The 26,873-nt window shown below is 37.9% G+C and overlaps 1 protein-coding gene across 3 annotated transcripts in view; it reads right to left on the reverse strand.

Moving 5' to 3' along the window:
• Positions 1 to 26,873, reverse strand: part of khdrbs2 (KH domain containing, RNA binding, signal transduction associated 2) — a 123,522-nt gene that overhangs the window by 42,602 nt on the left and 54,047 nt on the right. For all 3 annotated transcript variants that reach the window (XR_015928016.1, XM_088610801.1, XM_088610802.1), the window contains 2 exons: positions 7,306 to 7,422; positions 392 to 538 (listed from right to left, as the gene is read on the reverse strand). Coding sequence is in view for 2 of the 3 variants with exons in the window: in XM_088610801.1 (XP_088466927.1) it covers positions 392 to 538; positions 7,306 to 7,422 (264 nt within the window). In the remaining variant the exon portion in view is untranslated. The remainder of the gene's footprint in view (positions 1 to 391; positions 539 to 7,305; positions 7,423 to 26,873) is intronic.

Genomic DNA, 26,873 nt, shown 5'->3' on the forward strand with positions numbered 1-26,873 from the left:
TAGGATGGAAAGAAGGAACTTCTTCTTGACACTAACTTACAGTTGTCAGGAATAGGCTTCCCAGTAAGGTGATGCAAGCCCAAACACTGGGCACTTGTAAGAAATGGTGAACATTTAGTTTCACTTATGGTCTTTTCAAGAATGGCCCCTCATTTGCCTCCTTCGACATTGCATGATCCTTCCCTCTAGAATGTAATTTTCTTAAGCATTTTTGTAAGCATTTATTAAATTGTGTTTTCTAATAGTTTGTCAACCATAAAAAAGTACAAGCAAAAGACCATGCACAGATTTAAAGAACATTATAAGAAATTTCTAGTCTCTAAACTCTAATCAGAATACAGTATCACCTTCCTTCAAATTCAAATGGAAGAAAGGCTGTAGCTTCACTTACCGGAACTAGGAATTTCTTAATCTCCTCCAGGGCATGACTCATCCGGGAATATGCTTCTCCAGGTGGAGCGAAAACCTCAATTAAAACGTGAAGATCGTTACTCAAGTGGGCATACTTCGCCTCTCCACTCTTTCTTAGCTCTTCCTCCTGTGAACAAAAATAGGTTGAAGCAAACTAATTAGCTGATTATTGCATTATTAGAAGTATCCAGACATACATAATAAATATGGAATTGCAGGGGGGGGAGGGTTCCCCTAAATTACTAGAGTCTTCTGCAGATTTGGGGCTCTTACCCGCAAAACACGGAGTTAGCACAGTTAGTACAGTACTTCACTGATTAGTACATTTGGGAATGGGAAAGCTGCCTTTCAATCCACATAACTATTTACTGTACATTTTGGAATGTCATTCAAATTATTGTTCACAAATTGTGAAATGTAATGTAAGTAGCACTAAAACATCCCCTCTCACAAATGTGGTTTCTCAAATCTATTCTTCAAATACTGTTTTAAATGGCTTTTGCCACTGAAAAGGAAAGACTTCCTAAATCGACAACAGTCTTGTCACAAACAATGGGTTTTCGGCAAATTGCAGGCTAGTAGAAATAACTAAAAAACATCTTTGTGGGTAGCCTTGAATTCCCTGCTGCCTTATGATTCTTCTGAGACACATTACATCCCACTTCCAGCAAACAGTCACCTTCATAAAGTCTACTGATTGCTGAAGGTCACTGCTAACTCTTCTACAGAGAGCCAGTAATTACAGCTGCCTGTATTAACTTCTTGTGTAGATTCTCTCACTTTCATTACACTGGTGTAGCTCTAGAATCAAGGCTTCAAGGGCTTTGATGTAGAAAACGACAACAGCTACTCTATCAGTAACACACACCTACATAGGCTCTTGATTATTAGGAAATGCTACTTGAATCTGGAAAGTGAGAGATGACAGTGACCCAGGATTGCTTTTTAAAAGCACCTGATTCACGTTAATGGTTTCAAGCACTTTGGTAATCACACTAATCTTAAAAAACATGCAGCAAACTGCCCTATCCCAGTTTTCCAGGCCAAGGACCTGAGAACTGAGTTTGCAGTGTTAAGTGCTGCAGCTTCTATGTCTTTCTCTCAAGCAATCATTTCAAGAAGAATGCCCTTTTCTTTCACTCTGTTCTATAATCAAGCTATTAAATTTGAATAACTGTCCTTCATAAATGAGCCCTGGAGCATTAACTCACTCTCAATCAAGGTCTGATATGGGTGTTCATCAAATGTTGATTAGGAGTCATCACAATCATGTCTAAGGAGAGGAAAGCAATGAGAAAGGAAGGGGTGGCAGCACTGGGAAGCTGCCTAATGTTTAAACAAGGGAGCTGCTGTTTAAGACCAGGTGGGGGATTTATTTAAGTGATGTAAAGCAGAAAACATTGAAAATAAGCAGAGAAGCTACACAGATCAAGCACCTTATAAATCATCACGTGCAAAGAGGGCACTGAAATCTGTGCTGCGCGCTACCTGTGCTAAAGGGAGACATGAAAGACAGTCCTCTGTCCAGTTAACAATAATCAGTTAGCAAATGCATTCTGAGTATAGGGCACCTTGTTGCAGGGAACCAGTGTCCTGAAGAATATGTACTGTTTCTCTCAGATTTCAATCTACTCATTTCCACAACACTTTCAAAGAGCACTACATGTCACATAAGACTTCTAATGTCCACTAGAAGTCAGAGGTTTTTCATTTTCATATATAGACTTTTCTGATTTTGAAAGAAAAAAAAACTTCACAATGTCAAAACAGTTACTCAGACTTTTCACTTGAAATGTAATTTGGTAAATATTGTCTTCTGCATTTAATCTTGCACAATTTGGCCTAATAAACCTTTAGCTGTGACCAGAATACTGACATAATCCCAAGATCAATAGTCTTTCACTTGCAGCCATCAAAAAAAGTAGTCCTTACCTATGTGTTCTCCTGTTGCAGAGGAAATGTTAAATTTCACTGTTTTATTGCAGCTTATGCAGCCTAATGTAATGCAATAACGATAGACCTCAATGACACGAAATTAACTGATAACCTTCTATGCAAATAAATCATTTTGGTTAATATTCCGATATTAAATATTTTTTTATATGTATAGGTATAGCACATTGACATAATTTTAATATATCGTTACTATATATGTTCTGTGTATTTTGAAAATACTGTATATACTGTGTATAAAAGACAGAGACAGACTACAGCAAAAGTGAGCATGTCTTCTGAAGAGAATGTCAAATTTGTCAGGTGATGAAAAACGGACAGATGTGAAAGGATAATTTGACAGCTTGCCAGCATGTCATCTCCTGAGAAGAATATGGCTTAACTGTGAAACATTTGTTGTGCATCATGTTCGAAAGCTTTAAATTTTCTTTTTATGTCAATCCGTGATCAAAATGCAGTATTGTTTCATAATCAGGGCAATCTTTATTGGTAGACTTTCAAAGTTTTCTGAAGTGGTTCAATCCAAATACAGCAGGAGGCTTTATTATATTTTATAAAATGACAGATCTTCTGATTTTTGTTTTATTGCTAATGTTTTCAGGAAAGTTGCAAACAAATGGCTGTACATGAAGAAACGTGGTAGATAAACACCACTTGCTCCTCATGAGCAAATGAAACAGGTGCCTTACATAAATATTTAGACCCTTGTATAGCTATCACATTATTTAGCTTTAAATCAACCTAAATGTTATAATTTGTTATACAGTATATACAACCGGCTCTGCACATTCAAAGCAAAAAAAATATGAACAAATGGAAGCTGTGATTACTTCAGCACATTGCTGAGGCAGAACCTAAATTGAGTTTGCACATGTAGCCAGCAGCTACAGTATATCACCCTGCAACCTATAACTGGCAGCCCACTGGACCTCAGCAGGTGTGAGCCTGGCCAGTACCTGGATGGGAGACTCCTGGAAAAGCTAAAGCTGCTGCTGGAAGAGGTGTTAGTGGAGCCAGTAGGGGGTGCTTACACTGCTGTCTGGGTGGGTCCTAATGCCCTGATAAAGTGATGAGGACACTATACTGTAAAAAAAAAAAAAAAAAAAGTCCTTTGGATGAGTTTTTAACTCCCTATGGTCATTAAGAATTCCAAGGCATTTCTTGAATAGAGTATGGGTGTTACCCCAATGACCTGGCCAAGTTTCCCCTAAATCATGTCCAATAAAAGCATTATCCATGTGATTATTATGTCTTGTGTTGCAGTTATGAAGGGATTCTGAATCCATTATGCAGCAAAATCATTATATCTAATGGGATACTGCTTTTTAAGTCACCAATCCAAAACTTTAAAATTAAGTTAAGGAAATGCCTCCTTGCTGTACAGCCTTTTTTTAACATGCTGTTGCTGTTGTTTTTATTAAGAGTTTGTTCTTAAATATTAGTACTGTGCACAGTTAAACCACGACTGGAGAACTTTTCTTAGTCTAGCCCCTGCTTATGCCTAGTCGGAATGCCATTCCTTGCAAACATTTAATAGATTCAACAATCCATTGCTCACAAATTTGACACACTTAAGAACTGGGGTATTGCAACATGCACATCTTTACATTTTTCATGTGTATAATTTGTCTGCTTTGTAATGACAAACTGCAGTATACGTATAATTGCCTGCAAGTGGTATCTCCAAATTTGCTTTTGTGTTTAGCTTTTCCTGCTACCTTTTGCACCCAAAGAGAAACTTCTTAAACTGTAAAGAAATGTTATTTTTAAATCAAATTCCTTGCAATAAATGACTTGTTTTGCACATCATACATTTATTATGTCAGACATGTAGCAGTCATGCAGTATTTCTGATATGAAGAATTATTGATGATGAGCTCTAAATGGTGTCAGAATATCAGAAGTGAAGTTCATAACAAAATACCTCAGTAGATTAAAACCTTGTGATACCGAGAAACCACAAATTGCTGAAGACACGCAAAACCATGCCAGGATTAAACTCTAGCTCAACAGTTGTATTGATTTTGTAAACACATAAATGTCAGACTCAAGTGTTGTACACTATTCAATCAGGGGAAAATGGGAATGATTAATATTTCAGAGTAGGAAGATTATTATCCATCAGGAATGTTCTAAAACTGATAGTAGTGAAGATACAAAGCCACAGCCTTGAAATTACACTTTACTGCTCATTAAACAATTACACCTTGCAAACCAATACACATAAAAATGACCTAAGAAACATGGTGACAGATTTGCTACATTTATTTCTGTTTAATCTGGTATAATCTGCATGAGTCCTCAATGCTGTAATGAAGAAAGAATTAAAACAAAATGAAAACATTCTCTAAATATAATGGTTAAAATGCATTGCTAAAAATACATTTAATAGAGAAAAATAGGCTTGCCACTTGATCATCTTTGAAAGATGGATGTACACGCCTTGTTATACTGTACAATGTTAACCACTGCTGATATTTTTTTCTTTATTTTACCAGGTACCTCATTTGAGAACATGTTCTTATTTACAGTGACAACTTGGAGACCCACTTATGCAGCGAAGCACTTCCCAGAGCACTTTGAGTGAAGTACTGTACCTTACTGAAAGGTACAACAGCTAACATCCCACCTGGACTATGAACCTACAAGCCTCTGCCCTGGAGCAGAGCCCTAACTACAACTCTGCACTGCTGCTGAATGAATTCTCAAAGTCACGATGGTGCTATAAACAGTAAATTTGTATATACTGTGCACACAGAAATGACAGAGAAAATAATCTTAGATGTTCATAGTCCTCAACATTTGCAAGGGAGATGTCAGATACCCCATGCTAATATAAATGGAAGTTTTATCAGTGCAGGACAATTCCCAGATCACATGTGGGTGATTTAGCACTGAAGTTACTGGCAGCACACTTCTTGCAAGCTCAGTTTACACATCCATTCTATGCCTTTTCCATCCTTAATGATCATCACCAATCACCAAGGATGTCTTCCCAATGGCAAAACATCACATATGCACAGATAACTGCTTTGTCAATGCTGTAGCAATAAAATGATGGGGGCTTTGATGTCCTGGCATCTGGATAGACACATGTTCTTGTTGCCGATGCCATCATTATTTTCTGAGGTGGTGACACTAAATCACTGGCACTGTGCTTAAGGTCTCCAGGGTGAATTATTGAAGGCCCAAAAAAGTTCTTGCCCTTAGACTCATTCCATCATTTCCATTCTGCATATTGTCTTTTCCTTTTTTCCTCTACTCCTGCATACAGTGCAGTTGCTCCACTCCCCCACTAACATCTCTTAAAATAAATATTTTAATTATATTTATATTAATATAATTAAAATATTAATGAGTATGTGTGTATCTTGTTTCACTAAGCCTAATTGACAGAAAAATGCCCAGTTAGATTTCAATTACTGATAAGCTGTGGGCTACCAAAACCATTGAGCTCAGCTGCCTAGAGGTTAGACAGAGGAAGAACAGGGCAGTGAAGATCGTTGTACAGGATTCTGCACCGGGAGGTTTGTGCACCTAAGTCATAGCACAGCAATACAACCACTAGCTTGCACGAGGTCCCATTAATCCACATTCTTCAGCATTTAAAGGTAAAGGGAACTTTCATCTGTCTGGTCTATGTGATCTTGTCTTCCACTAAGACTGTTTGTTAAGGTGGTCTTGACTAACAAGTGCTCTGTAGTTCTCACCAGGAGTAATTGGAGACTTAGAGTAATACCCCTACTCTACCAGGGGCCACCTGGCTCTTTCACTGTTCTTTCTGCTGATCCTGCCCATAGTTTAAGAGAAGGAAGGAACTCCTGGGAGCCAAAGTCAGCAGGATGAATTGCTTCCGCAGGAAAGGTGTATATTATTTATATGAACAAGTAGAGGTTAATTCCCTGCTAAAATGAAAGAAGAACCAAGGTTTTTTTTCATGTTTTTCTTTTCTTTTCTAGTGTTTCCAGCACATTCTTCTTCCATTATATTTTAACCTCTTCTTGTTCCCTTGTAGCTTGCACACTGAGGCAGGCCCCTGATTGCAGATCACACATGTGTATGTGCAGCTTTACTAAAGCAAGCAAGGTCAATTGTGGGAAATGTAACCTAGGAAACATGGGTTGATATTGTTTTGCTCTACTTTGAACAAGATTTCTTATTGTAATGGCTACTTTAAAGATGCACTTACAGTAAAGGTAGACTTTTTTCTGCATAATTTCCCCTCTGTTGTATTCACAGGAGGAATAACTAGGACCAGGTTTTGTTTCCTTTATATTGCAGTTTGAAAATGTACCTCCTCATGAGATATGTTTGTAAGTGATTAAGCTCATTATACTATTATATTTATGGGACTTCACTGTCTTGGAAAGAGAAGTCTCAGCCAATTATCAGAATGCTGTATTAGTAAAGAAACCATCCCATAGGACTCCATTACTGCGGCAGTTCATGGGAGTTATATGTTTCCATTTGTCTATGGTTTGTAATAGTTCTGCACTGTCATTGAACAAAGGCATATAGAGATTTGGACTACAGCATTCATTTCAAAATGGTTATCCTTAATAAGTGTTGTAGTATTGGACTGGGACTGGGATATTTCCCAGCACTATAAAGTCATTTTTTTCCTTCTGATACTTCTACTGGTTTTAAAATGTTTTCTATTGTTTTCTTTTATGGTTGGTTTGGGAGAGCTAGCAATATTAAATCAAAGTACGTTAAGCAATGCCTAAAATCTACCTTACAATTACATTTTGAAAGAAACCTAAAATATCAACAAAGCAGGTGGTTCATTTGCATGGGGCTTTTCAAAAGGAAATACAGGATTAACCCAAAATGAACCAGCAAATGATGATATGACTTTTATCTGCGTGCAACTTTAATGAAAGATAAATTATGACGTGTTCTGAAAAACATGTGTACAGAGTTACCAGTTAACATCCATACCTTGTCTTTATCTCGCATCGAACCCTTCCCAAGGATGGACATTTTTGCTCCTGTTTCTTCTTGCAATCTCTTCAGTGAGTTTCCTCTTGGTCCCAGCAATTTCCCAACAAAGTTAAACTGCAAGAAAATCAAAACGGCAACAGAATTTGTTGTTTGTTTGTGTGATTTCTGTTCATGGCTCTTATTGTAACTTTAGCACTTAACAAAATGGTACAGTACATCTTTAAGGAGCACACAGGGGTGCATTGGTAAGTGGAAATAAAAAGTTGTCTATAAGGGAGAAAAGTCTGCAAAACCTTGCTTCTAAATGATGTTTTAATTAAAGACATTCAGACATATGCTCTCTTCTTCTCTCTACATTTTTCAGAACATTCAATCTGTTTATACTGCCTTACAAAACTGTGCTCCACCCATTGACCCTGTTGCTTCGGCCAGTCGTTTCTCACACTGTCGTGTACCATTCCTTGAAATCGGGGATGAGCACTAGGGTTTGTGAAGAAATCCAATACATGCAAAGGCTAACAAAGTTCTCCAGGATGATCAGGAGGTCAGATGCCAGATAGAAGCGAAAAATAATGAGTTCCTTCCCAATGGGAAATCAAGCAATATTTTACAGCTGAAGTGCTATCAATTACCTGCCCTGGGGCTCCAAGTAACATTTGAGAAGCACTGCAGTCTTGTCCGAATTCGGGAAATATTGTAGAATACTGCTGAAATAGAGGTTAGTTTTTTTACGACTTGCTGCCCCCAAACCCTAATACTTTACAGAACTACAAAAGGCATGGCATTAACAGTGAATTACTGCTTCTGGTGCCTGCAACTGGCTCGGTTTCTGGAGTAGTAATCAAACATGATTAAAGTCCATTCTGAAAATATTATTAATACTCTATGTACATGTATTTCAATTTACCATTTAAGTAATTTGCTGACCCTGCTCTGAAATTTGTTCTGTGTTACAGATTTTTTCAGGGTATATCAACCTGAAGGTAATTTAGAATTTTTAAACAAAAAGTTGTTGAAACGTTGCCTGTTTCAACAAAAATCAGTTTCCCTTTCTAAACTTCATTATAACCTTGAAAGCACAAGATATGTTTCTTCAGTATATCCTCAGTATATGAAGAGTTCACAATGTAATGACAGTTCTTAAAGATTGTAACTTTCTTATGATTCCAGGTATATAGTACTGGAAAAAATCCAACAAACTAAGAGAAAAGACCTCTCTACAAACATGTTTCAAAGCTTGCAGATTTTCCTAGTCAAATGCACAGTGGAGGTCAAAGAGTGGGAAATTTAACAAATTTACGTTTTCCGGTACAGTATATGTAAAAACTGAAATTTCAACTTTGTAATAAGAATGTCATATGCAATGTAATTTTCAAAACCTAATCTTTTATATTTCAGGACCGATACTAATGATCTGAGACACCTTTCACACCATTTACCTTGTTGTTGCCATTTTTCTCCTTCAATGGAATAACAGCTGCAGTTACATAATTTAATTTCCACACTTGTGGTTTTTCAGCCCTTGGTTTAATACACTGTGTTCTGACTGTGGATGCTGCATGTCAGATGCCTCTGGGGTAGGTGAGATTAGACAGATACACTGCATTCTCTGCCTCCTACTCTCTTCATTCTGTGTCATGGGTTCAGAGCTGGCTAGCTGTTGGATTTCTGTGTAAACTAAACATATGTATAAGGGAAGAGCAGAAATTAATTCAGTTGTTTTAGAAGACCCTGGTTTGAAGGAAACTGAAAAACAACTAATAGATGATCTGCAAAGTGTAAATGTAGGAATAGGTGAAAAACGTACTGAATGCATTTGAATAAATGGGCATTTGAATCAACCCCACTGAATGAATTAAACCAGTTCACCATGTCTCCTTGTTTCATGAAATACCTACTGTAGCTACTGTAGCAGTACAGGCCTGATTATGTTTATGCTAACTAGCTAGCTAACAGAAGAACATTTGGGATTTAAATAATTTAAGAACACTTAAACATTCAAATAGTCCTTCCATTCAACATAATGGAATCAGATTTGCATAGGAATTGAAAAAGAGGACACTTCTAAAAGTTAGCAAAGTAAAAACTCTCAAAGGAACATGAAAAATATAAGACACCTTTCACCACCTTGATGACTCAATTCCGTAATGACTTGTCTTTTTGTAGTGTCCATTCCCTCTTTCTAATGTGTGCTCCTTTTAATAGCATATGTTACCTTTTTATAGTGTGCAACAGAGCCTCATACTGGCCCTACGCAATCTCTGCAGGGGTCACTGTGGCTGGAAGCTGAAAGCCCTGGTGTTACGTTCCACATCCCTCCTCTAGAGGGCGCTTCTACCTCTGTCAGTTATGATTAATTTCTATTATTTCCTGGTGCGTCTCGTTTGCTTTTTGGTTAAAAGCCTAGCGTCTCTGCAGTTCTGGCTCAGTATTGGAAGATGGACGCCACAAGGCTCGCCTATTTTCTGGGTTCTCCAAAGGCAGGCCTTTTCCCCGGCGTTCTGACCGCCTGGTTCCGTTATGTTTTTAGTTCCTGTTCCTGTGCCGGTTTTGACCCGGTTCCCCCTCTTAACCGTTTGTCTTGGATGGATCTCCCGGCTCTTGGATTACGGACTGCGCCCCGACTTCCCTTTTTGATTTCCTTGGACTTGGTTGCTACCTCCTACCCCCCCCGTGCACCTGCTCACTACAGACACCGCCCCCTGTCTGTCCACCAATCCTAACCCCGTTGTCTTTTACGGATTATACCGTACGCATAGGGTCTTTAATAACGCGCTCCACGGGAGTCAAGACCTGCTTCCGTGACACCTGGCTGACTAACACTACCCTCATCAGTACTCAGCTGTATGCAATCACGTCGGGATTCCCCGTCAGTCAGCTAGTGGCACGATCCTGTGATCATAAAGTACAGCTTGTGCTCAGGTGAGCATCTGGCCCTGATGAAATGTTTTTTTTAATAGAATTTTTACCTACATTTTTAATTTTTATTCGTTGCAAATTGCTTTAATGATTTTCACCAATGAATAAATCATATTTATTTTCTAATTGCATAGTTAACCACAGATCCTATGCTGGTTAAGTAATGATTGCTGAGATTAGAGTGCCTATACAGACGCCTGGAAGATGACGATTAAATTACAGGCCCAACGGTCACATGGTTAATTCCAGTGCAACAGTGGAGTTAACTCCCAGAATGTCCTCATTAAAAATTAATTCCGAACTTGCAGGGGGTAGGCATTAAAAGCAACGGATATGTTGAAACTTAGAACTGGTACATAGAAAACAGCATACAAATAAGATAGGCGAATGTTTAAACTGGGGTGAAGAAAATATTGAATTACCACAGCGATCTTGACCAGGAACCTAGCTTCCTTCAATTATAACAAAGATCTGTATTTTGGTATTGCAATTAACTAGTCGAGTTCAGATGATACCAAAATAGGAGGACCTCTAAAAAGGTATATTTTTCAATTTGCATATAGAGAACGTCAATTCATATACTTTATATTGGATGATAATTCAAAAAAATATGTAGTCAAAAAGACTGGGAAAACGAGTAGCAGATGACATTTAGTGAATCATTGGGTTTGCAGACTACCATTTTAAAAGTCCTATGTGTTTGTTAATATGTAATTTTTAAATTTGAGACCTTTTCAGGAAACAATATAATATATCCAAATGTCATGATTTATCATTAAAAGTAAAGAACCAGAGAGCTGAAATGTTATGTTAAAACTGCAAAATGCACTAGTAATACATCATTTAGTGGCAATTAGAATATTACCTTCAATTGTGGTCACAATGTTACCAAAAAAGATGGCAGCCCTGTAATCATTCCACAGAAAAGTGAGATGATACATTTCCACACTTAAAGGAAAGGACTTGATTGAAGTATCCAAAATCATCATAGACATTGATAAATTGTACACATGGACTTCTTAAGAATCACTAGTAAAACACAAACCGAAAGACAGATGGAAACTAAGGGAATTTAAATCTCAGAATGGAGGCCACTTTTTTACACACAGGATTGTGGGTGTCAGGAAAAAGCAGTACAGACATGCCAATGTTGATAAATAGCTTGATGATATCCTTGGATAAATCATCTACTCACAACCAAACTAACTATATGGGCCATATGCCTCTTGTTCATTTGAACCTTTCTCATTTTCTCATGATACTAGTGGAAAAACATTAAACATTTAGTTGTGAAAATCTGAAAGAAATCTGACAAATCTGAAGACAATAATCTGTGACATACTGTACCAATTAGTGTCACAGTTACTTTTAGTAATTCACAGTTTACCTATAATTGTATTTATAGATTTGAAGCTCCCTAACTACAGTGGCCAATTACATGTAGTTAAGTGCAATAAGGGCATTTTCATGGTATCCACCTTCAAATATGCTTGTTTGGGAGGTTAAACCTGTGTTTGACAAGAAAATAAACATGTTTTGGAGTGTATAGTACTACAGCATGTGTACCTTTTCTCATCCTATTACATTCATTTATAATGGATTGTCACCGAGACTACAATTCTGGCATCTCAATCAGTGACTTCAATTGCAAAATCCAAGCTTAGCTGAAGTTCACTTGTATAGCACAGTCATGTTTTTGAAAACTGCAATGTTTGCCATTACACGTTAGGCACCACAACATTGTGTAGTGTCCAGGCAATTTCTTACTGTTTTACGTATGTTATTCACAAGGTAACAAATGCAAACTGGTTATAACAATATTATCATTAACTGAGGGACTTGGAAGGTGAAGCTGTGGTCCCCAGTAAAAACAATCCACTCCTTGTTACTTGGAAGAATGCAGTTCCTTACTCATCTATTCATTGACATTCATTCAGTCCTCCTCATGCCGACATAACATGAACCGTGACTGTGTGACTGCTGTAGATCTGCAGCCTGTCTGATGATGATATTCCACATGAGGCTGCATCCCTTCATCTCTTTGTTGACTCCTCTTCCTCATGTCTCTGTAGGGCCCTTTAGGCTTCTCTTCTGGTGTCCAGTATAGGGCTATGTTGGGTTTGCTTTTGGTGGCATTTTGCAAACCTATCTTATCCTTTTCAACTGACAGTAAGCTTTGCAGTTCTGCAGACACTTACTGTGTGTTCTGGAAGGTCTCTAGCTTGTCTCTTTCCAAGTTTTCAGCACTCTGAGGACATTGTTGTTGAAGAGTCTTAGCTTCATCCTTGTTTATATCAGCCTTGTTTTTCCAGTACTTTAGGACCATCTCAGCCTGTCTTCCCTTTCATGTCTTTCTAATGATTTGTGAGCAGGAGGATGTCGTCTGCATAGTTAAGATCCTTCAGACAGGATCTAAGCTACTGTTCTTCCTTAGTGCTGGTTCACCTGCTGCTGTGTAACAGCTTATAAGAACCCCTTCGAGCTGTGATGCAGACTCACTCAAGATACTGGATGAGGGAATGCAGCTACCCTAATTCTTTGCTGTAAGCTCTGTTTCGGATGCCTACGTCAAAGGCTCTAGTGTAACTGCTTGGGCAATGCAACTTCAAAACCCTTCCACCTTGAAATGTTCACAAATGTCGAGCATGCTTATCTAGGCATTCTTTAGTTGCGACTAATGTGATTTCATAGACTTTTGTTCAACATGAATATTGGCATTTTTTCTCAACTGGCAGTGAGCCCTAGAACAGATGGTCACTGACTGTAGACAAACACTATTCTTAATTCAACTCCACTGGGCTGCTACTAAAGTGAGCCCTGTTTTCATTAAACTAATGAATGTCTGGAGCAACTTTCCAGCTCCACGGTGAGCAATTTGGGTTTTATTAGAGATCACAGTTCAGTGGTTAATGACGTTTGTAGCTCCACCAAGTGCACTCTGCAGCCTCTGCGTGACTCTTTCCTTGGACAGTTATTGTTTAGATCCCCTACACAGTTATTTTTATTACATTCTGCAGTGTCAAACACAGAATTACCAGCTGAAGAGGTACACAGCAATTTGTGCAAACATCATCAACATATGGAGAAATTTTCCGTAAATGCAAATGCTACCACTACTGTCAAAATGTAAGTGCACATATACATTTGTCTGTGTGGATTTTTGTGTCACATTTCCTTATTGTGACTGACGTTTGGTTACAAAGGGGGATGCCAGATCATTTTTTACACCTCATTATCTCTTGTGTTTCTTTTGTAAGCATCTTTCCTGGTGCTATTTAATTATGTATTTTTTCACAAAGCATGGTCTTAATCATGTTTTATGCACCCAGAACCTTTCTATCGGCTTGGAAGAGTGGAATTCTTTTATCATTATTTTTTAATATTACAGGGGAAAATTGCTCTGGTGGCCTTGGTTATTGTTGGGGTGGGGGAATCAGTGTTTTGACTGTTATGATAGCATCAGTATCAGGGAGTCATTGATTTGATAAGGAGAGAGGGCCCAGATTCATAGTCAAACTATTCCTTAGTTTATTATGTGGGATAGGTAGGGTAGCTCAGATGACAAGGGCGTCTAGCTCCTGACAGGAAGGTCCTGGGTTCAATTCCAGGTAGGGTCAACCAATGGAGCTTGCTCTAATTCCTTCCAGACAGCTCCCAGGTCCACTCGGCCTGCGTTCCAAGTGAGTACCGGGGTTAATCCTTCCGGGGGTAACAGGCCAGCTGGAGCGTGATGCTGTCCCCATCATCTCCACCTCCAGTGCTGGACGGTTGAGAAAAATGGTGGCCCTTGCCCCCCATTCCCCATGGGACTTAATGGCCTGAAAAGGGACCTACAGTACCTACCTAGGGTTGTTATACAGATAGGTGTATTAATAATTATTCTTACACTTATATTTCACATTTCTGGACACTCCTCTCAAAGCACATCATGGTAATGGGGACTCCCTTCCATCAACACCATTGAGGGCACAGTGGGGAGGAAACGAGAGTGATGAAGCTAGTTCATAGATGGGGATTATTAGGAGGCCATGATTTGTAAAGGCCAGGGGGTAATTTCATCAGGAACTAGGGTAACACCCCTAATATTTTTGAACAACACCCTTGGAATTTTTTAATGACCACACAGAGACAGGACCTTGATTTTACATCTCATCTGAAGGATTGTGCCTTTTTTTTTTACAGTAAAGTGTTCCCATCAATATATTGGGGCATTAGGACCCAGGCAGACCGCAGTGTGAGCACCCTCTGCTGGCTTCACTAACACCTCTTCCAGCAGCAACCTTCACTTTCCTGGGAGTCTCACATCCAGGTACTGACCAGGCTCACACCTGCTGAGCTTCTGTGGGGTGCCACAAGTTAGCTGCTCGATAATTAGGAGTAGTATAGAAGCCTATAGTGACAGGTTGGCTGTAACGACAGTTTCTTTATTAGCAGGTCTGCCATACTTTCCGTATGTAAGTCCATGGATTTGTACTGTATCTTGGGCACAAACACAGGGGACCAAGCCAGACAGTCCAAACGAAATACTGGTTTTCCATGCTAATAGACCAGAGTCCAGGCGCTGAATGTGTGTTTTCGTAATGAATGAAAATGTATTTTTCATTTTGTCAAATTATTTGAATGTAATGATCAAACAGCTTAGTACCTTGAACTCTGTATAGTATCCAAATTTAATGGGTATTTAGTAGTTAAGTGGTTTAATGCTGCCAGGGCTTGTTCCTGCTTTGCAGGGATTTAAATTGGAGAAACTCGAGGGAGTGAGGCTGTCGTTGCAGACCTATAAAGGATGGGCCTGGGGAATTTGAATGTTCTTGTGTGTGTGGAGGACAATTGTGTTATATGAATATCTCTCATTAACACTGAACCAAGTGGAAGGAAAATGAAAAGGTTAAGAACTCATCAAAAGCAGGATCGGTTGTGGGCAGAAACAGTTGGCATAACTTTGCTAAGGGTTGAGCAAAAATTTCTGTGAAAATACCTATGTTTATGCAAGAATGGGTAAAGTGCAATTATGCAGTTAGAGTTTTATTTTACAGGGAATATTTTACAGTCAGTAAGATTTTGGATTTTAACTGCTATACCACCCAGTTTAAATGGAGTAAATATTTCTTTACCTTTGAGTTATGGTTTTAACTTTTCTGGGTAAAAAGGCTAAACAGAATTTAGTAGATAAATAAGTAAATACTGTTTTAACTCAAGCAGCATAGCTTTGTAATACCACACAATAAATGTGTTTAAAATGACAATATTTGTAATACAATTGTAAATTTTAATACCTGGTATTGGCACAGTTCAATGATTTCAAATTTACCTTTAAGTTCCTTAATGTGTGGGGATGTTGAAATCTCATGTTACTAGGAAATGAATGACAGATGCTATCTTCAGTGTGATCACCTAATGTGTGTAATGACGTATGCAGGAGACATCTGGACATTGACTTCTTGTCTACATTGAGATATGTCTTAGAATGCAGTTAAAACCATCTGCATTTTTTTTTCAACTGTGTTTACCATGTAGTTTCTAATATCTGAATGTTTCATTCAAATATTTAATAGGCTGAACTACAGTACACTTGCCAAGATGAAGACAATCATGTGCAGAATGTAGGTCCACTGTTTACCTATTTTTATTTAACAGATTATCCATTTATTGTACATAGCACATTCTATAAGAAACTTTCATTATTATTCTGTAGTGACAAGATCCCTTTTTATAGTTTATATCTCAGCAGGTTCATCAAAATCATAAGGAACAACTTTATGGATGTTACATTTAATTTGCAATTTCTCTACAGCATAACCTACAGTATTTACTTCCTATTAGGGCTGAAAAACTGCAAGCAGTCCATACTGCTTTATTTAATTAACTTCTAAACGATATTATAACTTTGACAGCAAGAACTAGCATCACTGGGAACTAGTTTAATTGCATTTTGAACACTGTTGTTACACAGTGTGTGTTTTGAACTACACAAGACTTCAAAAAGTGCAGGCAGTTTTGTCAGTAAACACAATGTATTTAAAAGAGATGTATGCACTTCAGAAAGAAATAATGGGTTACACCTACAGTATTTACTTTGCATGTAGGGGGCATTTGAGACTACATGTGTTTAAATACAGTTAATTTTTTTTTTCTTTTTTCAAGGTACTATAATGCAGAATGCAACCACAAAAACACAAAGTAATGTAACCTTAAAGTTGACAACCAGATGAAGCTATCCTAAGGCTCTTGAGAGAATGTGACCAGATTTTCAATGTAACTGAAGGTGAAACATCTCCAGTTATGTGAGAAAAAGTACTGCTTTCACCTTTGAGTGTCACTTAAAAACAGCTGCTGAAGCTCTTGAGAATAATACCATGTGTCACATTACACCAGCATTGGGATATCTACAATGTTTTGCTGAAAAGGCTTGCAATGCTGTTAAAAAGGAATTTCTACTGTAGCAATTTATTATCAAGCAATACATTTACCTTTTAACACCAATCAATGCACAAGACTACACTGGAACAATTTTAAACGCATTACGTGTCATTTGCAGTCAAACTCTGTACTTTATTTTGGGGAGTTTATGACTCTCTTAATGGTTTTGTTATTTTGCTTCTCTCCAAGTCATTCACTTCCAGCATCATTAAAGCAAATTATGCCTTTGGCTTTATTTATTTCACATAACAAACCTAGTTTTTGAAACATCAGGAGAAAAAGGAATTCAAATAAATTACATTCTTTTTCTGGAAAGAAGAGAGCACTATGACTGTGCTTATTTATATACACATCTAACATTGTTAGCTACTTTAGGCGGTTTAAGTCAGCAATGGTTACTCACAGATGCACTATATTTTGAAGTTTAATATATATTAAGACAATCTCTCCTTTGGATAGCAATCTGTGCAGTAAGGGTGTTTGTTTTACATTTTTTGTACAAAAAAAATCATCCCATCTCATTTTCAAAGGTTAAAAAGAAAGGTATCTTTAACTCTGAGCTCATCTTTCCACATCAGTTCAGTCTGATGGTGATTGGATGATTAAATGTTTTACAAGATGTCTTTAACCTTAGATATTGCCTAAACAGTGAGCCAACAAGTACTGGAATTTCCACCTTGCTGTGTTTTTCATGGCTCAGTAGGTACACTGAAATCAGTCAAGTCAACTGTTTCGGTTTTCCTCATCTGCATCAGCGTTTTACTCTGGGTGCCCTGTCTAAACGGCCTGGATGTGGAGTGTATCCAACCCATCCTCTGAACTGCTGGTTTTTCAGCTTGTCCAGCTCTTGTTCAATATGAGGATTACCACAAAGGGCAAAACCTAGGATATACTGTAGCTGGGCAAAAGGCTGAAAAATGAAAAATGCTGGTTGAAATGTGTCACTGGATTGTTGTATGAGTCCCAGGAGGATTAAAAAGTGTCAGACTGATACCTTGCTAAGTAGAGAATAGAAAAGAAATTGTTGAAGGCAGATGATCAAGCAATCCAGTGCAGGACTACCCATTAGACAGCTCAAGGCACCCATTAGAACTCCATTTCACATTTCACATTAATTTCTATAGGCGATACGTTTGTACGTTGTTGGTGTAATGTACAAATACCACTATAGCAAAATGGTTTACTGTATCCAAAGCTCTGTATCAACAGTTCTCTACTATTGAACAGTAAAATTACCTGACCTCAAGCAATAAAAAACAGTGCTTGAAATTGAAATTCTTACCTGAACAATCAGTCCGAAACTAGTTGTGACGTTACGCGGGGGGGCGTGTTCAGTGTGGAGGCGGAGCCCTGGATGAAGGGCGACGCGTTGCCGTAGTAACCGGCTGATGAGGGACGAGCCGCAGCTGCGGGGCCCTTTAAGACTGAGCTCCTCCCCGGAGTGACGAGCGGAGCCCCGCAAGGGGAGGACCCTCCAGCCACAGGCCCGGAGGGGATTGTGGCTGATCGTGGGGCTGTCGTTTTCTTTTCGCTTATCCCGCCGTGCATCTCCCAGACTGGAGCCCGTTCAATAGAGTAAATCCAGTCTGGCTACCGCTGTGCTAAGCGGTTCTTTCCCAGGCTGGACCCCGCTAGACAGGGTGAGTCCAGCCTGGATATCGCGGTGCACAGCGGCGCATTTTTCTTTTCCTTTTTGTTCTCCCCCCCACACACACACTTTTCGTGTTAATTCTCGGTTCTCGCTAAGCTCCCACCCGTGCCTCCTCCCCCCCACAGGGGGCGTCGACTTGTACCGGTGCTCACCGCGGCTCCTCCCACTGCCGCACTTCCAGACTGTAGTATTCTATACTTCACTCATCAGCTCACTGCTGGACCTGTCATGGAGGCTGCAGCAGATCATGTACATATACAGTACATTACATCATTAACATATTTTACAGGTTATAAGTTTAAAGTAAATTTGTATTATTTACCTCAATAATTATAATGAAAGATGAAACTCATCTTCACGCCATCATGTCATAAATTCAAGAAATGTCTTTATTGTGTGATTTAAAAAGTAATTTATCATTTTGTATTGCAGTTATTAAAACTCCCAGATGAAACGATAAGGTCAAATCATTCACCCCTGTAATGTCACTTAGCTTAGGAACATTTTTTCCTTTTATAATAACCATGGATGTTTCTTTTTTAACCAGGCATCGCTTTATTGAATGGAAAAGGTTAAATGAGTTTAAAAGACAGATACTTTAATTGTAATGTACATTGGATTAATTTTTCATGGCAATTCTAAATGTCACTTGTTAAGGCTGTAAATGAAACCATCAATTAGAAAGCTGTTTAATGCAAATAAGCTTTGGGTTTAACACAGCAGGTAAAGTGAAAAATAGATCATGGGAACACATTATATACTGATCGACAAAAGAAAGTTACAACTAATAATAACAAATTCACAAAGATACTTGAAGTACTGTATACAGTATTGCTTCCAGCTCTGGCCACAGATGCTGTCAAGTGGCTTTAACAGGATATGACTTGTTCACAATTTGCACTTGTTGTGCAACTTTGTTGATTACAGTCATCCATCCATTTTCTAACTGCCTAGGGAGCTGAAGCCTATCGCAGCAAGGAATGGGCACACTGTAGAGTAGGTCCTGGACCGGACGCCAGTCCGATGACCAGCAGCACGGTGTATTTACCCATTGTATGCTATACCTATGCATAGTTATTTACCTATTCCTATACTATAGTATGTTTTTTCAATACAATTTCAAAGATGGTGATTTTCTTGGTAAAGTTCTCAAAGTGTTGTAATTATACACTGATACATTTACAGTATAATGCTATCATTACTGATACATAATGATATCATTCAGGTTCTTAAAAAAGTGATAAAATCTAATAAGAAATTTTAAATATACAGTATATTTCTAAGTATCTTTAAGCTGCTGGAGACCTGTCTGAATGTAGTGATAGATGTTTTTACCTTGCTCAGGGCAGTAACAAGACCTCCTGAAATGTCATTTCATTTTGATCTTCAGAACTCTATTAAGGAAATTCAGCTGTGTGCAGCAGTCAGACACAGATGGTCAGCAGAGATATATTAACACAACACAGAGGAAACTGGTCTGAAGTCTTATGCATTTAGTAACAATATTCAGATAAATTAATTTTACTGTAGAATGAAAAAAAACATTCACTGCTCACTCATTGAGTTTTAATTCACTTAACTAATTGTGCAAACTGTTTTCAACCATGTACTTAGATCATTTCTAAGACAGTTTGTTCAACTTTTTATGATCTGAGGTCGCACTTACAGTCTTATCTGTAGAAAACACCTTTCTAGGATGAAGGTCCTCTTTTGGTAAACACATTTCCCTGATTGCACAGCAGGAAGGTTGTTCTACTCATGAAAGCACACCTGAACCTTGATGTAAAGGTCATAATAAACTGAAGCCGATAAGCCTAAATCATAACTGTTCATAAGGGCCAGTTTCAGCTGTGTGAGAAATGAGTTATATATAGACTTAACTGTTGTAAATAGATGTCCAACAATCCTGGAGAAAGCCAATTTACATTAAATATTCAAAGTCCTAGCATTGTTTCTTCTTTACTGTAAGATTAAATTAAACATTTGAAAGGTATATACTAATTAACTTCCTTTATGTCCTTTGCTTTACATGTAATTTCTAAATAATGGGTATTTCATTTTCTATTCTTTAATTGTTTGTTACAAGAAATTCAGAGCAGCTTATTTTCATGTGGTGGGGAAAGATTGCTATGAAATTATGTGTGATGATGAGTGTTGTTGTGTGTCTCTGTTAGGAATATTACTGGGATAGGTGATAAAATATTCAGAAAACATTCTGTTTGGCAGGTTTTTGTAAAACCTTTGTGAATTGCACAACCTGGAAGATAGTTTTAAAGTCAATTTTATTCTACTATAAAATAAAATGTATTGAAGCACAGGAGGCTGCTCAGATGGATTAAACGCTTGCTGTGACCACATGGAGTTGGCACTTTCTTGCCATATAGTATTACCTTCTTGCATTTGTATAGCACTTTTCATCCCAAAGATCCCCAACAACTTCACATACAGTACAGGAGGGAACTCACTTCGCCCTCCAGCGAATTACAGAACTCAACTGGGTGATGTGTGACAGTCATTATGCACCAGCATTCCCACAGCAGATGGTGTAGTGTTGTTAAGATTGTGTACCATCTACTGGTCCACCAATGTCACTGACAGAAGAAGCCTGGGTTTCTCTTAAATTCTCTTTGGTTTTCTCTTGGTTTTCCCATGCCAGCACTGACCAGTTCCAGCCCTGCTTACTTTCTAAGATCTGACAAGATCAAGATAGATGGTGGTACCTTTACTTTAAAATGTAAGATACAGATATTTCCCTTGACTACAATATGGAGGTCAATGTATTAAGCTGCGTTATGCAAGATCCTTAAAGGCCAAGATCACTAAATTGCAAAACAAACCTGCAATTTAACGTGAGATATACATGTATTATGGTAAACACTTACAGTATGTCTGATGGGATCAGGCTGCAAGGTGGTAAAGATATGAGATGTATATATGAGATGACCTGTTTCCTGTATGCAAGTGCATTACAGCTTCTTTCCCCAGCTGACAGGCTGTAAAGTGATGTGACAGAAACCAGAAGGCAGAAATCAGCTGAGAGGAACAAAAACAGACCACCTCTTGGGAACCAAGAAAAAAGAAGGAAGCATTTGATTGCAATGAAACATTAATATGACCCAACATGATATTATTAGTGCAGAGTAATACTGACCAACAGAAAGGAGTTAAAAGCCTGAAACCTGCTAAATAAAAGTGGTCACATTGTGATGCATTTTGAAAATTTTGAAAATGTATTTATTTTATGCCCATTTTGTATATTATGGCATTAGGTATGTCAATGTGGGGCATTTAAAAAACATTTTAATTTTCAAATTCTCAATAGCAATTATTGAAACTAGGTCCTCAATGTGATATAAACTTCACATCATTGCTATTATATCTAGCAACATCAATGAAATATTCAATGGTCTATACACTGTATATTGGTTGCAAACATTTGGATCAGCATGCTGCTTTCAGAACTGTCAGTCTTTCTCTCTGTAAATCTTTGACCCTTTTGACCCAAGTCCTGAATGAGCTGGAAGCTGCAAAAACCTGCGGATTACCTTCCTCCTAACAATTTATCATTAAAACAGTCTCATCTCACTGATTGACATCTCACTGATTGACTTAGCTATGATTTTGCATTCATTACAGATTGCAGGTTTGACAATGGAAAAAAAAGTAATTATATTTTTGTTGTTAATGTGATACACTGGACTACCTATTCTGGTAACAAGAGTTAGCACTCAGCTGACAGGATGAAAAATGCAGTCTGGAGCAGGAAATTTGCATATCCCTGGGTCATACATCACAGCGGTGTTCTGGAGTTTTAATGACTCTCACATGACAGGCTGGTGATACCTCAGCTCGGCGGGACATAGCAAGGCTGAAAAAATGCTTCAGCTGTGTAAAATTAAAGTAACAAAGAACCACTAACACTTGTTCTACTAACATATCCTCACAGGCCTTGCCTCACTGCTGTGTTATGATACCCTCTTCTGAATTTTTCATACTGTACAGTATGTGACATGCTGTCATCACTGAAGGCAAATGGTGGATTTTCCTTTTCTTCCTGTGTACTTCTATCACATATGTCAATGCTAGGAAAATTAGGACTTCCTTAGTTTAATTTAATAACTAGTCAAATGTATTTACTAAGTTGCAAATTTAAGCTGTAAGTATGTACTACTATATAAATAAGCCTCAGGTTAGTTTTACACTGTAGCTTTTTTGGTGGTGAATATCTTTGAGCTTATTGTTTTGAGAATCGTGGTGCTTAAATAGCTGCTCTTTGTTCTTAGATTTTTCTGCATTCTAATGTGAACACCTCCCCTCACTGTGCAAATACTGCACAAGGCTGGAGATGGGAAAGAAAGACAGGGTATCACAACTATGGTCCACTGTGAGTCCTTTTCCTTAATGTTGTTACTGACAGTAAATAATTACATTTAGCAGCACAGGGATTATTATAATTCATAAAACAGTTTGGACAGGGACTGTCATGAAGTATAGAAACCACCCCAATGATTGATGATTTTTTTTAAAATCCCCAAACAGAATGAGGATGTTTCCATGGAAACTGTATCTTTGACATTACCATAAGGTATCTCCAGTGCTCCAATTCATTCTCAGCCAGACCTCAGCTAAGAGACAAGCTCCTTGTGACTTATAACTGCATCGCATGGTGTCTGAAACTTCTAGCAGTAGGGACTATGCATTTTTTGTGGCAGTCAGCAGAGCATGGCAGCCAGATTCTGCTGCAGACCATCTGACTTATAACAACTGACACCATCACAGAGGAATTTTAATACAATCTCTGGTATCTTGCATAAATAAACATGCAGTGTCTGAAGACAGGATAAACACTGTATATTCAAACATTTTTTAAAGCAACACTAAAGCATATCTAAAGTCAGACTAGATACAATCAGGAGTTACACAAATTGTATGTTACAAAGCATCAACAGTTTACTCAGCAATATTATTTTCTACTATCTTTGACAGTTATTAATGCAGCTTAGCTTGAGTAAGGAGCAACAAGAAACCAACCTTGTAATTTAGCATCTTTAATTCACTTTACATCAGACATTTAAAAATTTGATGACAACAACTCCAGGTAAACCACACATGAGCAGCCAATATAAGGTGCTGTAGAAGTTAATCCATCACTTTAATAAATCAAATCTAACTGACCCATTATCACATCTTTCTTGCCATGAATATAATTTTTCTTCTCAATATATTTATTTTTTGAACTACTAAGTAAAGACCTCACAGAATTAACTTTTAGCTTATAAAAATATAGCTAAAATAGCTACATGTTAAGGAGAAGATCATCACAGAAGAATTTTGTTTCAGAATAAAGAAATAAATGAAATAAGATTAAAGGAGTAGAACAATGCAATTAGACGTTTGCACAGCATTATGCTGTATATAGACCATTTGTTTAACAGAGCATTTACTGTCTTTTTCAGGATTCATTTAAAAATTGTGGGCCCTGCAATGATTTGGGTTTAATTTACCTATGAGGAGCTGAAGTGATTTTTACATACAGTACACAAGGGTATAGAAACTAGCAGCCTGTATGCAGTACTTGGTACATGCAGTAGAAAAAACAAAAGTCCAAACTTTTTATCCACACAATTTCGTAGGAAAAACACATTCCATTTTATTGGCAGACCTGGAGAGGATAGCAAACTACACTAGTTATCAGCAAACAGTAAAAGTGTGAACATACTGATCTGCCATACTTCAACGATGGCTTGTGAATCCTGCACACACACAAAGTCAGCCTGTGCTCGTATACGCAAACAAACAAATTAAAATCAGCCCCCTGTTAATGAGGACATCAAAGGAATATTCTGCAGTTTACTTGAATTCAAACTGTGACACTGCAAAGCTGTGACTCCTTGGAGACTTTCATACCAGGCTTGTTAGAGATCTTAAATGTGTTTAATATAGAAAGGAGCCTCTCCGAGAGATTTCATATTTAATTACTTTTCATAATTCAAAGAAAAACTCAAGTCAGGAATAAGTATTATGTGACAAACATGCATATAATATATAATTCTATACTTCTAACTCAAAATTAAAGATGAAAAAAATAAAAAAGTTAAGGGATGGAAATAGTCACTTCGATTTACAGTGGGAAGTATGAAGAACAATGCAGTCCACTGGAGCCCTTTAATACTTTATCGTTTACCCATCCATCCATTTTGTAACCACTTTATCCAATACAGGGTTGCAGGGGAGCAACAGGCACAAGGCAGGATACACCCTGAACAGGACGCCAGTCCACCACAGAGCAGACACACACTCACACCAGGGCCAATTCTCCCAAAAGCCAGTTAACCCACCAGCGTGTCTTTGGACCCACATGAACACGGGAAGAACAAACTCCATACAGAGAGCACGCCAGGGCCCCAGGACAGCAAGACAGCAATGCCAACACTGCGCCACTGCGCCTCCCTTCTTCATTGTTTATATGCTTGTTAAATACCAATTAAAAAATTAAGGAGCTGACTGAAGCAGAATTCCGCCATGAAGCGGACAAGTAGGGCTGCCTGTGCTCTGACCCCAAGCTTCTCTCCCTGTCTGTTTTTAATGGAGAGCAAGCTGGGGTATGCGAAAAGACAAAATCCTAATACAAGAAATTGTATATGGACAATAAAGTGATCTTATCTTATCCTGGTAAGTAACGGACACAAGGCAGGGTACACCCCGAATTACACACCACTCAATGGCAGAGCGCACACACACAAACAGACACACATACAGTACTTTCCCAGAAGCAAATTAATCTATTGATATGTTCTGGGATTGTGTGAGGAAACTAGAGCACCCAGAGGAAAACCAAGTGAACCTGGAGAGAACATACCAACTCTATGGAGACAGAGCCCCAGGTCCAGAAATGAACTTGACTTGAAGTGACAGCAATGTGTGCACAACCACTGTGCCACTGTGCCTCATATGATGCCACTCTATATGAAATAATTAAGTGCCAACATGGGCAAGATCATTCATTTTAAGATGGCCATAAAAAATAATTTACTGCCACTGGGTATGTTGTTCCATTAACATAACATCACCATGACCTCTCTATTGTTATGTACAGCCTTTATATTAGTGTAGGACTTTACTGTGGCACAGGACCATAATAACAGCAGTCACAAAGATAAAGTATGAAAGAACTATGCTTCATTTCAGGTTCATTTTTAATTTAAAACATGGTATTGATATGCATATATTAGGTTCATTTGAACTGAAGTTCTTAAAGTTGCCAAGTTCTAAAGTAATAAAAAAATCCATACATGACTATTGAATTTATAGCTTTAATATAAAACTCTGAAAGAAACCACACAATTATAGATAAGGAAATGCTGCATAGCAAGTCACCTTTTTAATATTGTTTTTTGATTGACATTAAAATAACATTTATAAATTATAGCTGGAGAGGAAAATTGCTAGCTGTCTTGTAATTGAAATGACAATGACTGCTGAAGACAGGTATTGACTTAGCAAAAGAGGAAAACACTGTAGCTCTGTATTATCCACACTGGTGAAAATCTGTATGTGATTGAGTCATTAGTGATGCACAAGTATGTGTACAGTAGATACAGGTTTCAGTCTTGTTTTGCTGAAATCATACAATTAAAAATGTTTTCACCAGGGAAATTGCTAATGCAATTTTTGTTTTTGTTTTTTTTAAGTCATAACCAAATTAATGGAAAAGAATGCTGAATTATGGAAAAGTAATTGTAGGAAATAAATAGAATAAAAAGAACCTAAGTCTTACGAACAAAGGTATTTCATCCTTGTTAAATGGCATATTATACAAAATATGCAGTCTTGTATGCTTTTGTCACTAGATTCTTTTCATCCTATCTAGCTATTACTGTATAATAAAAAAGAACCTATGAAAGGACTTCTCAAGTCTTTCAGGAAAAGAAAGCACAGAAGGAGCAATAAATATGTGCTGGACAATTTAGTTTAGATCCCTTTAGTGAAACACTGTGGAGTCAAGTCCGATCTACCTTTCCATTGCAATTCCTAGCATTCAGCCACAGAGAAATATATTTTGCAAGCAGTTTCGGTGGAACATCAAACAAAAGCTGCAAATGAACTACACTGATTCCACAGCAGGTCACTTGAAGAGCAAAAGACAAACTAAAAAAATAGAACAAGAATGTGTCAGCGACAGCCCTCCAATGTAAGAAAAAGCTTCATGATTCCTTATCGCTCTTTAAACTTGTTCATATGCTCTTAATTTTCTTTTCTGCTCCACGAGGTACCCTCCAACATGTAAGCTAACAATTAAATGGAAGATACTTGCCGTTTTGTTAATGTCAGTTTAACAAGATTCCCCCTGAAAAGTTATTTAATAGATGCTTAATTGTGTGCACAGAGATGAACATGTTTCCCTGTGTGCAGTACCTCATGCTGGGATACAAGGCTTCTAAAAACTTCAAATACCTATAGCCATTGAGCAATTTCAGAGATGGAAACATGCAGTAGCTTTCCTCTGCTTTGCACAGAGTGTCTGTCACTCTGAAGCCTTTTCAGAGGACCATCAGTGTATGAAGTGAATGAGGGC

This window comes from Lepisosteus platostomus, chromosome 17 (genome assembly GCF_059453375.1).
Source record: "Lepisosteus platostomus isolate fLepPlt1 chromosome 17, fLepPlt1.hap1, whole genome shotgun sequence".
Lineage (NCBI taxonomy): Eukaryota > Metazoa > Chordata > Actinopteri > Semionotiformes > Lepisosteidae > Lepisosteus > Lepisosteus platostomus.